We start from the raw sequence: 15,647 nt of genomic DNA on the forward strand, positions 1-15,647 counted from the left end.
GAGTGGAGTTCTTGTGTCAATATGGAAATTTCTTGGCTGAGGGAGAGGAGACCTTTGTGCAACTGCCAGAGTGGGGGGAGCCCAAAATTCTCCTGGCAATTGCAGTTTGAGTGGTGCAGGTTCAGAAAGGGGCACGAGAGGGGCAGGGGTGGGGGGGCAAGGATTCATGTTTTCCTTTTTCGTGTGTGTGTCACTGTTCACTTTTCCTGGCTTTTCTCCCTCTAAGAATATGTTTGTCCTGGCTGTTTCTTTTCCCTTTCTCCTCTCCAGCTTCAGGGGAATTTGGGTCCCTTTTGCTCTCCCTGAGCTGACACATCCCGTCCTCCAGTCAGGGGGGCCTTGCCAGGGCACAGCCTCCTCCCTCCCCTGTGCCTGGAGGGGTCCCTGGCTGAGCCTGTATCTCATGGCCCAGGGTTAACCCCCAGCTGTTCCCCACTCTGTGCAGCTTTCTGGACACTGTGGGATGTTGGTTCCCCCTTCAAACCTGCAAGGAAACCAGAGACATGTATTAAGTTATCCTTAAAATGAGCTTTGAAGAGTTTGAAGTGGGGCCACACAGCTTGAGGAATGTGGAACGGGATGTGAGACTTTTTCACCCCTGGTTCAGAACCAGAAAGCCCAATAGCATCTCACACCTCACCCCCAAAGCCAGCAGTGCCTGTGGATGAGCTGTGCAGGCTGATTGCTGGAGATGCAGGTACCCAGAGCTCACTGTGGCTGCCCCTGGGCTCCTGCACAGTGAGCAGGAGCTGTGCCCTGGGCGTGCATTCACTGAGCAGATGGAATCTCTTCTGAGCTCACCTGGTGGCCCAGGCATCACTGCCCAGCTTGGAGAAGCCCAGAGCTGACAGTTTTCTCCCTTTGGAACCCAGAGACCTCTCAGTCTCAGTCAGACACACAACTGAAGGTATTTACATCTGTGGATGTCAGCCCAGCAGCACTGCAGGATGTGATGCTCATCAGGTACCTCAGCCCTGGAGGATGCACCTGAACACAACCCTCAGCCCTCGTGGGAAGCCCGTGGGCTGGATCACACCGAGCACAGCTCCTCCCTTCTCCCAGTGCTCCTTTGCTTCAGTAGGGAGCAGCAGAAAAGGCCACGTGGAAACGCATCCTGCTGAGCTCTTTGGCTCTCTCTTTCCAGTGCAGGGTCAGCTGTGGTGGAGGGAGCATCTCCCAGTTCTCCCAGACTTGCCCCATAGGCACAGGAAGAGCTGGGTAGGACACAGACCAGGAGCTGTGGCTTCCACGTTTCCCATGTGCATGGAGTGGGAGCAGCCCTTGTCCCCCACAGGAGCAGTTGTCACTGCCAGTGCCTTCCTGGTGGCACCGTGGGCTCATCCTGTCAGTGTTCCCCACAGGAAACAAGGGGGAAGCTCCATTGATGGTTGAAGTCACAGCCACCATTCTGGGGTAGCTGTAGCCCAGGAAGCCCCAGAAATTCCAGTCTTTCCATTCTGGGAAGGGCTGAACCCTTGAAGTATGGAGGAGTGTCTGAATCAACATTTCTGTCTGTAAGCAACGTGGTCATGGCAGAAGCACAGATTTGAAGGCTATTTCTTTTGGGAAGAACTCAAATCCAGATCAAGATTCAAATGGGATCAATTTCTAATTACAACAAGGGTTACCTAAACTCCTAGCATACATAAGAATCACTTTTTCCTAATGAAGAATACTATGGTAATTGTCAAATGTCTTCAGCAGATAGACTGTTTTAACCAAAATAATTCCAGCCTACCTTCCAGCCAGGCTGCTCTGGCAGCTGATGAACAGAGGGAACGCTCAGTGATGGATTCCATTAAGATTTTATGTGCCACACCAAACAGACCTAATTATTTCACATCATTTGAAAGCCTGAATTCCTCACTTTGCAGACATGATATCCTTTTGTGATGAGTTCCAAGGTACCAATTCCTAAACCAGACGGGAACTGAACAGGCGTGTGTGGAAGGGCAGGAAAGTGTTACCCAGAAGGAGGTGCTGGGAAGCTCTGCACTGTCACTGCTCATCTTCATGGAGAAAAGGTGGTTCCATGTTCACAGAAACCCTGGAGACCTGAGTGCCCTCCACACAGCACAGTCACCTCTGATCTCACTGTTTGAGGACACCTCTGGATGTTCATTCTCCTTGGGTGTTTTTATCACTAGATGTCACACTGAAGATAAGAAAACCTGGCTTTTGAAGTGGTGTTATTTCAGGGTTTCTGGTTCTGGAGGATCATGGTTATTGAGGAATGCAGCACCATTTGAACTGAAGAGTGTTTCCCATAAAATGGCTCTCCCACTGACAAGGGTGATTTTTGGGGAAGATGCTGGTGAATAAACAGACTTCCCCTTTGCCTGCAGACAAAGAGCTGATATGTTCCACAGCTTCCTCACCACACCAAGACAGGAGAGCTGCTGCTCTGGTTTGTGAAAGATGCAGCAGGAGAAAGGAGAGGAGGCACAGACAGAGGCTTCAAAGTTAATTTCTGATCTCTGCAATGGCCTTGGCCCTCCAGCCTCACCATGCCTCTGGGCCAGGAGCATGGGAGAGATCAGTGGGTTCTGCTCACAACCTCTTCAAGGTTTGGAGGTCAACAAGAGCCACCTGAGCAGCTCCAGCCACGTGTCCATGTGCTGTTCCCATGTCACTCTTCCAGTCAGAGTCAGCAGGGCCTTGGGGGAATCATCTGGCCCCCCTCATCACTGAACCCCAGGGGATCCTTTCCCCCCAACACCCCTGTGATATCACCAGCCTTTCCAATACCAGCTAGCAGAATTTCAGAGCGCTCCCCCTCCCTGCCTGCTACCCTCCTGTGATCACCTTCTTGGAGTGGCTTCCATTCCTGCAGCTGTCCAGAAGCACAGAAAATCCTTCCTGTCCATGTTCCCTCTGGCTGTCTGGACCAAAAACAGCAGATGAGTTCTCAAATAATTTCTTCTGCTGATGTGGTTCATGCTCGATTTGCAACAAATATTGCCTAAATTGGCAGCTGGCTTTTTATTATTATTTTATAACAGGCTTCCCAGAAACATGTTCCTCCTGGTCTTTTAAATCCTGAGGAACAAAGTATTTGCTTGTAATCCCACTTTCTCCCTCCTTTTTTAATACACTTCAGATAGACCTGGGACAAAGCATTTTCTTCACTGAGGAAGAGCCCAGAATGGATTTGGATCTTTTCCAGAAATTGTGTCTTTCTGGACTGCTTTCTTCCATAATTTTGTCATTAATTTGAAATAAATTTTACACACGCTAGTGTCAAAGGAAACCTGAACATAAAGCAATGTGTGCTGTTATCCTGACCCTGCAAGCAGACCACCTGGAAGTTAGATGGGAGAACCTGCCTCAAATATTCTGCAAATTTTCCACATAAACCTGGGAAATGACAGAGCCACACACAGAAAGAACGTGCCTCAGCAGCCCCTGTAAATTAAAAATTCCCAGGCTCTTGACAGGAAGAATATCTCGACCTTTCTCCAGATCTTTTGGCTCAGAAAGGCCTTGGGAGCTGGGCCCTGGGGCAGGGACAGGTCTGAGTAGAGCACACTGAGGTGCTGCAGAGGGGATGCACACACACAGGTCCCGGGCCTTGAGCTGGGCTGGGACACACAGCAGCACTGCCTGGTTTGTTGTGTCCAGTCAAACAGAGTGTTGGGATGTCTGGCAGCCTCTGCTCTTGGATCTGCCTCCCTCCTGGAGCCCAGGGAGTCCCTGGCACAGCTCAGAGCACTTGGAGGCTGCTCCACTCTTTTATTGCTGGTGCCCCACAGGGCTGTGCTACCCAAAGAGCAGAAATGCTCCTCTTCCCAGTTAGGGCTTGGCACTCATTAGGTGCAGTTGGGATCTTCCCAGCCAAACAAAGCAAGCAAATCTCAGCACTGCAGAGCCTTCTCTGCCCTAAAACACTCTTCACATCTCTTTTGTGTGGCCAGTGGAATCAAGTGATCTGCCCTGGGCCAGGATCTTGTGTGGGATCAGAAGACTTAAAGAGTGTTCCAGAGTAGCACCCCCACATCATGCTGGACCACTGGTGCTCACAAGAATCAGGCTGGAGGATTTACAATGCTGACATAAACAGACTCTCTGGATCTGGGGTGACAGCTCTGCCTTACGTGAGGGAGGGAGGTCAGAGGCCTGGAGCACCTCAGGCAAAAAGTGAAAGTGAAGGAAATAACAAAAAGCAAAACAAAGCAAAAGGAGAAAAGATCAGATTGTTCTAAAATGAACTGATGAATCCAAGTCACCAGTTTTCAAAATCTCATGTTCACCTCCTCCAAGTGCATTGTTTCCTGCAGATTTTCCCAGGAAAGAGAAGAATCATTCTGAAGGGCTGCCCATACTGCCAGCTCCCCTGTGCTTCCCAGAGCAGCATCCAAAGGTGTGAACGTCACAGGGATCCTGCATGGCCGTGGTCCTCCTGGCAGCACTGTTTGCTCAGCTGCCCTGTGGCATCCGGAGCTGTCCCACCCCTCCAGTGGCATTTGCTCAGCACCAGCTGCTCAGTGCTCAGCCACAGGGACCTCACTGTGCCACGGGTGTACGAGCAGTCCCGTGGGGAGGTGTTGCAATGTCCTTGGAGATGAGGAGCTAGGGGTGAAAATCTCCACATCCTGTTCCAAATCCCCCGGACCAGCCAGGACTCGTTCCTTGGGGTTTGCATGCTGTTTATCTTGGGTGATGAGCTCGGGTGCTTTTCCAGGTTCAGGTGGCCCATCTGTGCCTCCTGCTCAGTGCACTGTGGCTGTGTCAGACCCTCGAGGCCCCTCAGGGTGTGGGAGCTGCTCCTGCAGCAGCGCAGGCTCGGTGCAGGCAGCAGAGCCCAGCCGTGGGTGTCCCTGAGGTCTGGACTCCACTCTGCAGCAAACATGCCTTGATTAGCTGCTCTGGAGAAGGCCTTGGTGTTTATTCTGGTTGCTTTCTCTTCTTCCCATCAGTGATTTTGTGGAGTCCAGACTTTTGTGGCTCTCCAGAGCCTGATCATCTGGGACTGGTCAGGGGACAATGACAGAACTGTCTTCTTTTGCAGCCTTCCCACAAAAAAAAGCAACGTGCTTGAAACATTTTTTTTTTCCATTTGCTTACTTCAGTGCATTGTGTCCTTCTGCTACAGCTTGTCTTTATCACATAACTTTGAAGCACCTGCTCATTCACATTTTTCTGTAGCATGGATTACTTTATGAGAGCTACGAATTTTGCATATTCTAATTAAGATCGGGGGGTGCAAAGGAGACGTGCCTACCCTTGCAAGATTTAGAGCAACAGCTGGACAGAAAAAGTTTTGCTTCCAGCAGGAATACTATGATAATGAATTAAAAGTAAGAAATAATAATTAACAATAACTATTGCTCTGCCTTTATAAGGGGCAAAATGTCGAAGTTCCTCAATTTTCAGAAAAAAGTGCCCAGCAAACATCACAGAAATGAGTCATTCAAACCATTTTGGTTTGTACTTTTTGAGATGCTTTATTTGACTGATCATCTTGCTGCATTTTTGTTACCATGTAAATATCTCACTGCAATTCATCCTGAACCCAAGAGCAGAATATTGCAGATGTTTTCAAAACGGTTATTAAAAAAAACAAGGTCTTAAGGTCAAAATGAAAAGAATGGGATATTTTCCAGCAATAATAGAAAACAGAATCTGGACAGAAAAATCCATGACCAGTTTTATCAGTGGCATTTGCAAATACTTTTCAGAGGTAGCAATTAAACACAGAGAGATGGAGTTAAGCAAGGGCAGTTTTGGGAGTCTCCACTCAGGCTAGAGAGGGGACAAGGTGCTGTCTGTGAGGTTGTGCAGCCTTGTCCTTCCCCAGCCTTGTCCTTCCATCCCTGCAGACACACCCTTGTCCACATCCCTTGGCCTTTGGGGAGAGACCCATTGTGCCTCTGCCAGTGCACAATAAAGCCCAAAGGTGATATTTGCAGGAAACTCCACCATCTGTGAAATCCCTGCAAGAGTTTTCCAAAGGAGGAGGGACTTGGTTTTGTTGGGACAGCCAGCCAGAGCCTCTTGAGCCAAACGTGCAGGAAGAGGGATGCCATGATCATCCAGCTCACAGCTCTCAGCTCCAGTCAGCCCTAACTTTCAGGTATATCCCTCATGGCAGAAGGGCTTTCCTCACCACAGGCAGCAGATTTTAATGCAGAAGGGATCTCCACTGCTCTTCCTGTCCAGACTGGGAAATCCATGTGCCAAGCACGCCAGAAATTTCTTTCCTTGAAGTCACATCAGGGGCCACAGTAATAAATAATAAATTGTCTTTGGCAACTCAGAAGTTAGAGACAGATTTGAAAAAGAGCAACCAAAAGCACTGCATGCTCTCAAAGGTCTTCTGGTCACTGCTTCTGCCTGCAGCCTTGCTTATGAGGAGCCAGAACCCAGGCGTGCAGGGGTGGCACACTGTGTCCTGACAGCTTGTACACAAGCTTGAGAGGTGGCAGAAGGTGCTCTTGCTCAGGGGGGCTTTTTTGCTGTCACTTCTCCCAGCGCTGAATCACTGAGTCACTGAAGATGAAAAGCCTGAGGTGTCCTAGACACAGAGAAGACAGTTGTCTACTGCCTTCTGCCTGGAGAGCTCTTCTCCCCACCCATGCTTGGCTGACTCCAGAGATCTGAAGATGGGCTATATGGTAGCTGTCAGGGCATCAAAGCTTCTTTGACACCTTTTTGTTTTGCTTTTTCACTTCTTACCAATTCTTTTCTCTGGGCTTTTATTTCCTTCTGCCAGTTTTCCCATAATTTTTGGTCTTCCCTTAATGGCATGCAGCCTCAGCGGTCACACAGGAGTTCCAGCCTTGGCTGACCTCTTGAAGATGTGCACCTGAGATAGTTTAAGCTCCTTTCTGACACCCCTTTTTGGGGTGGGTGGGACAATTGCTTCATTCAACAGAACTCTTGAGGCCCTTTGGTGTGCTCCCAGCATCCAGGAAATCTCAGGTCCCAGACAGATGGGAAGCACGTTGCAAACGAGACTGGGTTCCCTTGAAGACTCCGTGAATAAGTTCCTGACTCTATCAGAGGTGATGAATAAACTTCAAAAAGGATTGGGAAGACACCTTCTCTTTTGGATTCCTTGCTGGAACCCGAGTGCAATCTCTGAAGGGTTTCTGCAGTCCTGCTTCCCTGGGGCTGTCTCTGTGCCACCCAGTGCCTCAGGGTTGTGCTTTTTGATTGACAGCAGGGCATTTTCTTCACTTCCCAGCACCAGCTTCCTCTGCTTCATTGCAGGGAAGGTCAACAGGCCCCATCTCTGGTGGTCACCCCTTGGGCTGAGCTTTCCTTGGGAGCTGGCTTGGTATGGTTGGCACATCTCCCTTTCCTGTGCCCAAGATCAATGTCCAAGAATGAAACTCAGACTCTTGAGTGACCCAATGAATGTCCAAGAATGAGAAAAAAAAGTGCCAAGTTTTCAAAGGTATTTGCCTGACCAGGGAGTCCAATTTTCAGCTCCAGAAGAGACTCGGATACTGAGAAACTGAAGTGGATGACTGGAGAGCTCAGTGCAGCCTCATGCAGAGCCATGTCCTAAAGTTCTCCACGAGCCGTTTAGGGTGCACAAATAGCCCAACACACTCCCATTTAGAGGTGTGAGCACAGGTGCCAAAAAACCAGATGCTGACCCACATTTGGTCATGGGCAGTGAGGGTGCAGCAGGTGTTTTTGCACAGCCCAGGCCTATCCAAACTGCAGTGAAATCCAGCAAGAAATAGAGTGCCAAAGCCAGCTCAGTGTATGTCCATGATGAGGTGCAGCTAGTAAATATCAAGGTTTTCTGCATGGAGCCTGGACCTGGAGGACCTGGACCTGCACCTGGACCTGGACCTGGACCTGGACCTGGACCTGGACCTGGACCTGGACCTGTCCCACCCCACCACATCCACAGGTCACCTGGCACTGTGCTGTGGCTGCTCCAGCCTCTTGCTGTCCTTTGCAGCAGCCTGGCCAGGAGCTGAGCCACTGACATCAGACCTGGCCTCTGATTCATCTGTGTTTTACTGAGGTGCCCTTCAGTCCCTTCTTGGTTGACCACTTACAGGTCACTGTGGGACAGTGAAATCTTGTGGGTCATACCTGAGAGTGAGGGAGGCCTGGTGTGTACCAGGTGTAGAGCCTGCAGTTCTGCTCACGAAATGTTGAAAAACAAGATGTTAAAATGCTGTAAAGATAAAGGCCTCTTAAGCTCGGAGGAGAGAGAGGTGTGTTGAGAAGGGAGGAAGCAGTGGGACAGGGAGGTGAGAGCTGGGACTTCAAGAAAACCAGAGATACTGTGCAGGACCATCCAAGGAATATCCAGAAGAAAAGATGTGAAGTGAGGGAGGTGGACAAGTGCCTGGGGGAGACGTGTTTGACCAAGCCAGGCTGGGCTCCCATCGCTTCCCAGGCTCACCTGCAGCTGCAGTGGGTGCTCACCCTGGGTGGTTCTGCAGCTCCTGCCCATGGCCCTGTGCTCCCCACACCTGGCTCAGCTGGGGAGTGCTCTGGGGAGCTACTCATGGGCTGGTGCCAATGCCTGGGGGCCCTTGGCTGCAGGGCACCTTCCCTGCCACCCGGGCATGAGCTGGCACACCTGGGCCCATCCGGTGACCTCAGCCAGGACACCCTGACAGAGCCTGGCATTTGGACAGCATGTGAGACCCCTTCAGCCTTCTTCTCTGTCCCTTCCTCTCTGTTAACACAGAGACTCTGCATGTGCTTCCTCTCTAACCCCCCGTGGGCACTTCTGGGCTCCTCACGGGGAGATGCTTCCCACACCCAGTGCTCGCTGTCGCCTGAGCAGCTGCTCACTGCTTTTGGTGCCTCTTGCCAGTCTACAGAGCAGCTCCACGGAGTCTCTGAAAGCAGCATCCAGCCCATCTCAGTCTTCCTGCCAGCTGGTACTTCTAGCAGGTGAGAAGGAAGGAGGCAGGCAGAGCAGGGCAGAGCAGGGCAGAGCAGGGCAGAGCAGGGCAGAGCAGGGCAGAGCAGGGCAGAACAGGGCAGAGCAGGAGGGGTTTGGCTGCCTGCTTGAAGACCCAGGCCCAAACCAGAGCTGGAAGACTGATGTTGCAGGTGCCTGGTTAAAGCAAAGAGTAAATACGCATGTAAAGCCTTTATTTTTTCCATTCATCACAATGCACTTTTTTATTTCTGACCTTAGCCTCAAGAACTGTGCCAGACATGTTCTGTGATTTCTCCCCTTTTCCCCTCCAGATGTCCAAACGGATTCTTCGGACAGAGATGTTTGGAGAAACTGCCTTTGCGATTGTACATGCCAGATCCTAAGCAAAGTATGTTTGAAGACAAAAAATGCACCACACTACTTAAAACCTCCCGGGCACAGCGGTGGATGTAGAGTGGTCTAGTCAGGGATGGCTCTTGGTGTCAGCTTTGGGTAGGGCTTAGGGCTGCAGGTAAGGGTGAAGGCTGAAAGCAGACAGATAGGAGCCCTGGAAGGGATCAGGAGGGGCCTCAGTTCAGCCTGTTTGGTGTCATTTTGCTATCTTGTTTCTCTCTTTCTGGTTTTCTCTCTTCCGGTAGGTGTCCGATCGAATTCACAGGAGACCGGTGTCAGCATTTCGCAATGGTCAGCTTCTCCAGTATGTCTCTTTCTACTTCTCTCTCTCCTTGTTGTTGTGGCTCTGTGTCATGTCCTTAAAGCAGGTTCTTCTGTTCTCCAAGAGCCCTCTCCCTGTCCTGTGCACTCCCAGCTCTGCTTGGTGCTAAGAGGAGCTGTGATGGTGTCCAAGAGCAGAACGGGGCTCGTTATGTCCCCGTTTGTTAGAATGGGCTCTGCTTTCATTTCTGATTGAACTGAATGCTGCTTGCTCTGTTCAGGCAAAATGCAAACGAGGCCCGAGTTTATGTGGTGGGTGTGCTGTGTGAGATGAGCCTGTGCTGTGTGTGGAGCTGGGCCTGCCAGCACTGCTGTCCTGACACGGACTGTGCTGTGCAGGGCAGGGTTTGGGCATTTCCCTGTGCTGTGCAGGGCAGGATTTGGGCATTTCCCTGTGCTGTGCAGGGCAGGATTTGGGCATTTCCCTGTGCTGTGCAGGGCAGGAGATGTGCATTTCCCTGTGCTGTGCAGGGCAGGGTTTGGGCATTTCCCTGTGCTGTGCAGGGCAGGGTTTGGGCATTTCCCTGTGCTGTGCAGGACAGGAGATGTGCATTTCCCCCGTGCTGTGCAGGGCAGGAGATGTGCATTTCTTTGTGCTGTGCAGGGCAGGGTTTGGCCATTTCCCCGTGCTGTGCAGGGCAGGAGATGTGCATTTCCCTGTACTGTGCAGGATGGGAGATGTGCATTTCCCCTGTACTGTGCAGGATGGGAGATGTGCATTTCCCTGTGCTGTGCAGGACAGGAGATGTGCATTTCCCTGTGCTGTGCAGGACAAGAGATGTGCATTTCCCTGTGCTGTGCAGGACAGGAGATGTGCATTTCCCTGTGCTGTGCAGGACAAGAGATGTGCATTTCCCTGTGCTGTGCAGGGCAGGAGATGTGCATTTCCCTGTGCTGTGCAGGACAGGAGATGTGCATTTCCCTGTGCTGTGCAGGATGGGAGATGTGCATTTCCCTGTGCTGTGCAGGACAGGAGATGTGCATTTCCCTGTGCTGTGCAGGACAGGAGATGGGTATCTTCCCACCACTCCTGCGAAGGGGGTGTGAGTCTCCTTGGACCAGAGGAGGAAATCCCAGCGAGGGTGTGATCGTAAGGAAATCACTTTACAGTCAGTGGCACAGAGGTCACGCTGGTGGCTGCCACTGCCTCAGGGCTTCCCAGCCTCCCTGCCATGCAGGATAAACCTGCCAAAAGGGCATCAGACCGGGTCCCTCCTGGACACAGAGGTGTTCCTGTCTCTCCTCGGTGGTTGGACAGCCTTGCATATGGGATTGACCCTAACTACAGTGACCCATCCTTTAATGCATTCAGTGGGTGTAAATATCCTAAAGCCTTTGCACTTGGTGCTTCCCAGTTTCTAGTTTCCAGTTCCTACTGGTCTCACTTGTAGACATAACTGGCTCATTGTGGTCAAGGTGGAGAATTTTCCTGGGTCCCTATCCAGTCAGTGTCCCGGCATCAGAGGGATGCTGGTCTGGGTGAGGACTGACATGGAAGGAGATGCAGTTACAGTGCAGGAAACCTCTGACCTCCCTGTGACCCTTCTGTGACTGTCCCTGAAACCCATCCTGCCTCCACGCTGGCTGCTTGGACCCACCACAAATGGTGGGTTTAAAGGGAGGCTTTTTAAAAAGAGCCAAGAAAGAGGCTTTAATTAGCAGTAACCAGAGGAGAAATGACTCTTCAGGACGGCTCCTGATTGCCAGAACCCCTCTCCCACTGCTCTGGGAGGAATCCTGCCGTCCTCATCCTGAGCTGGCAATCGCAGGAGCCTCATTAGCACGTGCTAATAGCTGGCAAGTGCTGGAATCAGACTCCCTTGCATGGAGCATACAGACAAGATGCAAATGGACTTTGTGGGGCCCTTGGGACAGCTCAATGTTTTTACATTGCCTTCTGTTCCAAACTGGCTTCCGAAGCTGAAACCTCCATTGATTTATCCTCCCAGACTCCAATATCCAAGCAAGCTCGTTTAAAAACGACAGCCCAGAATGTTCTATTTCCACCTTTCACCTGATGCTGAAGGGTTTCCTTCCCTGTTGGAAGCCCTGGGTGTCAGGGCCTGGCTGCAGCCAGCAGTGGGATGCTCACCCCATGGAGCTGATTTGCAGCATGGTTCATGAGGTGGTGTCCAACAGGCTTAAACGTTACTGCTGCCGTGTTGCAAAACCAAAACAGGGGTGAAAATGAGCTTTATGTCAGGAAAATGCCTTTTGAGAGCACTAATGCCAGGAGTAAACAGCATGTGTTTTTTTTCACCAACTTGCAGAATCCAGCTTTTTATGGGACTGAGATTTGTTTTAGTTTTGTTCACATGTTACAGAAACGATGCCAGCTTTAAAACTGACACATGTACATTTCCCTACCTCAAGTCTGCTTTTACCACAGCACAGTAAGGTAAAAACAGCTTAACAATCCAGGCTACCTGTCTGAACTTGGATAAAATTCATATAAGAAGATGATTCATACATGTTTATAGCTGTTTTCACTTTCAGGTCACAGTTGGGTAATATAGATAGCAGCAGCACTGAAGAAAACCTTGCACTGAACTTGCTGTTTTTCTGAGTAGGAAAAGCATTTCTCTCAAGTGTGGACCCTGCAAATGCTTACCTTCTCCTTTGATCAATAATTAGGGCACAGTAGAAGCTGCTGATGTTCCATAATTCATTCAATGCTTCATCCCATATGGGTTCTGACAGGTCAAAAGCTGAAACAGATTAAATGAGGTTCAGGCATTTCCATTGGAAATAAAATAGCTCTGTCCTGATTCATGTTTTGAGAGCACTGCCGGCATTTGACAGGTACTTAAATAAGAATGCCTATATTGGTGTTGTTTTAGATGTATTTGGGGTATTTCAGGTTTTCAGGCCTAAATTGGATCCTCCTGATTCTTCAATATGAATATTAAATATGACAATGACTTTTAGTAGGTGTATCCCAGGGCTGAGCAAGAGTCTCTGCAGAGTGAGCTAAATTGAAGCTGCTGTTCTGAAAAGCTGTGGCAGATATTCTGCTGAATTTGGGCCGCAGATGGAGATGGTGCAGCATCCCAGCATCATGCCAGATGTTGTGTGTCCTCCTCTTGGGAGCAGCTTCCTCCCTCTCTGGTTTAAACCCTTATTCACATTTTGCTCAGGTAAAACTCCCCATGTTCTCCAGGAGTTCAGGCTGTCTTTGTCTCTTTGGCAGGTAGCTCTTGAGGTTTATTTTTCTCTGATTGCCCAAAACACTTGCTAAACCACTGCAGTAATTAAGATGAAAATGAGGGGTATTTAGATATGTTTTTTCACATGTGATGTTTCTTTATGTTGCTGTTCCAACCACATGAGCAGGTGCCTATTGCCAGCCCTTCTGGATATATACACTACTGCTTCAAAATGAAGAAAAAATGTTAAAGATTTTTTTTTCCATGTCAAGCTCACACTGTTGCTATTTTCTACCAGATTGGTGCAGAGAAACTCCCTAGAATTGCCTCAGTGGGGTAGCTCAGAGAACCCCCAATCTGTCCTGGCTCTGGCCACAAATAGGGCTGATGGATCAAGGTTAGGAGATCATTTTATTTAGGCTGTAACTAACCTGGGAGAAGAAAACCTTATAGAGGGACATTAAAGCAACATTTAAATCAGCTGAAATTTAAACTGCAGAGAATTAATGGCAGTGAACAGAGGGGACAGTGATTGTCTGCAATTGCTGTATGAAATTTAGGAATGCCCTGGCAGATGAGAACAGGGAGTTATTTCCATGGCTGATGAGTCATTAAATCCTCTTGCTAAAACGTTTTTGACACCAAGGTCCTCATGGCTCTGTCTCCACAGACAAACTGGTGGGAGTGGCTCTCAGGTGGCTCCTGTGGCACAGGTACCTGCAGAGCCACAGATCACAGGAGTCTCTGTCCCTGCACTGGGGAGAGTAGAACACCTCAAACTCTTGCTCCACAGCCAGAATGGATCCACAGCAGTGCTATCCGTGGGCCATTTAGCCTCTTTGGCCAGATTTTCCTCTCTGCTGGTGCAGCAATATCCAAAAGGGTCAGGGATTCTTTCTGAGGGCTCCTGCTGGGTGCTGGGGCTCACCAGTGCAGAGCTGCCTCCTGCCCCCAGCTCCACAGGCACAGCTGTGGCTTGCAGCTCTTCCCAGGAAACAGAGCCATGTCCAAAATCATCCTTCCTTCTAAGAAACTCCTTTTTCAAAGCTGTGCTGGTACATACATTTCATAGCTGCCATTTCTACGTCAGATCAAGATCTACCTCTATCTTCTCTCTTGTACAAGCAACTTTTCAGGTCTTTGTTAAATCCTCCTGGAGGTTTACTAATAACTTGCCAGGCTTTGGGCTGGCTGGTAAAGGTTTTGTAAAACATCTTGGTAGCTCTTTCAGTCCTGGTGCAGCTGAGATCCTGAAAACTAAACGTGGTCAGCAGGAACATTTATATGTTTCCTAAATCTGCACATTTGGATTCTTTCCCCTTGGGATTTATGGAACAATTTAGAAAATTGGGATAAAGTTTTATATTTATGCTTCCCTCTTGCCTGTGGAAACTGAAACTTCATCTTAACTTTGCTGTTTATTCATCTCTACAAATAATCATCACCAATCTGGAGGACAAATGTCATACCATTCATCTTGCTTAGTGAAACGTTTTCATTTTCTACTTTGTGATCCAATTAAAACTGCAGGCTGTAGCCTGCCTGTAAACACCCTAGAACAGAGCTGACATTCATATGCAATGTCATCTAGCATATTCTCCATTTTTACCCCATATTTGGTTTGGTTTCTTCACAAATCGAATTTTAATTCGCATTTGGAGGCTTCCCTGGTGTGCTTGGAGCACAGAGCAGATTTGCAGGTGTCCCTTGGGAGAGCAGCTTTGTCCTCAGCCTGTTCCCACAGCAGCACAGGAGCTGGTTCCAGGGCTGCTGGCCGAGCCCTCGTGGAGCAGTGTGGCTTTGCTGGGTGAGAGGCTCCTTGTTTTCCTGAGGATGGTCCTTGGCAGTGCCCAGGGCCGTGCTGGGCACCACCCTGGCAGGTACAAGTGACCCTTTGATGGGTGGCCTCTGGAACCTGGCTCCTCATGCTGAGGTGAAGTGTCCTCGTGAGCAGAGGGATAAATGTGCCACTTCAAGCTCTTCTGGGAAGGGCTAGATCTGAATTTTAGCTTCTCTGTTCACCTCACTTAGCACTGGCTTCCTACCTGCTGTGACTGCAATACAAAAACGATAATTGAAAAATTACTTCTTTGTTTTACCTAAATTCCTGCTTCCTCCTCCACCTCTCACTCATCTGACCCCCAAACCAATATTTGGCAGCATTTTAAATTCCACAGGCATTCTGCAGCTTCCATTCAGTGCCAGGGCAACTGCTGACCTGTCACCCTGGTTTTGAAGCCTTTTCTAAGCCTTCTGTAATATTCTTCATATTGGAGTCAGAAATTTCACCTTATCACACTTTCTACTATAAACACTGGCCATGTTTTGCTAACTCTTTCATTGTTTACCTATTTGTAGGTGGGAGGAGAAAGGTGATTGCCAGTTGGCTTGACCAATGTGGATTGAAAGGTGGAATTCCATCCTCCAATCCACGGGCCCCATAGGAAATGTATAAAACTGAGTTTTGTAAATAAACTCGCCCCTTTTTCCTGCTTCGCTCACCAGCGTGTCCTCGTGTGGTTCTTTCCGTGTCCACTGTGACACTGACCACTGAATTACAGGGTGATGGCTGTGCTTTGGTGTGCCTGGGGAATTACAGGGGGTTTGTCTTTAGCATGGCAGGGTTACCCCTGTCCCCAGGACACAGCACAGGTTACCCTCAGGATCTCCTGGAGTTAATTGCAGCCTCATCCACAGCAGATTTTGAATACTCTGTTGCTGTGTGTTTGGACTCTTGATGCCAAACAAATTAATTTTGTTGCTGCAGTACTGGAGAAGGTGAATGGCTGTGGGGTTAGTGGAACATTGACAGACTCTCTGTTCTTGGAGATCCCACGTGCCAGCCAGCTCTGAGCACAGGCACGGTGTCCCCTGTCCCCATTGTGACCCCCTGCCTTGCACTGCTCCCTGCACGCCCTGGGAAA

At 49.5% G+C, this 15,647-nt stretch overlaps 1 protein-coding gene across 3 annotated transcripts in view; it reads left to right on the forward strand.

Annotated features, from left to right (window-relative positions):
- NRG2 (neuregulin 2) overlaps positions 1-15,647 on the forward strand; it is a 112,546-nt gene that overhangs the window by 80,235 nt on the left and 16,664 nt on the right. For all 3 annotated transcript variants that reach the window (XM_063413670.1, XM_063413669.1, XM_063413673.1), the window contains one exon: positions 9,175-9,251. In XM_063413670.1, the coding sequence (XP_063269740.1) occupies positions 9,175-9,251 (77 nt within the window). The remainder of the gene's footprint in view (positions 1-9,174; positions 9,252-15,647) is intronic.

This window comes from Prinia subflava, chromosome 16, assembly GCF_021018805.1.
Source record: "Prinia subflava isolate CZ2003 ecotype Zambia chromosome 16, Cam_Psub_1.2, whole genome shotgun sequence".
Taxonomy (NCBI): Eukaryota; Metazoa; Chordata; class Aves; order Passeriformes; family Cisticolidae; genus Prinia; species Prinia subflava.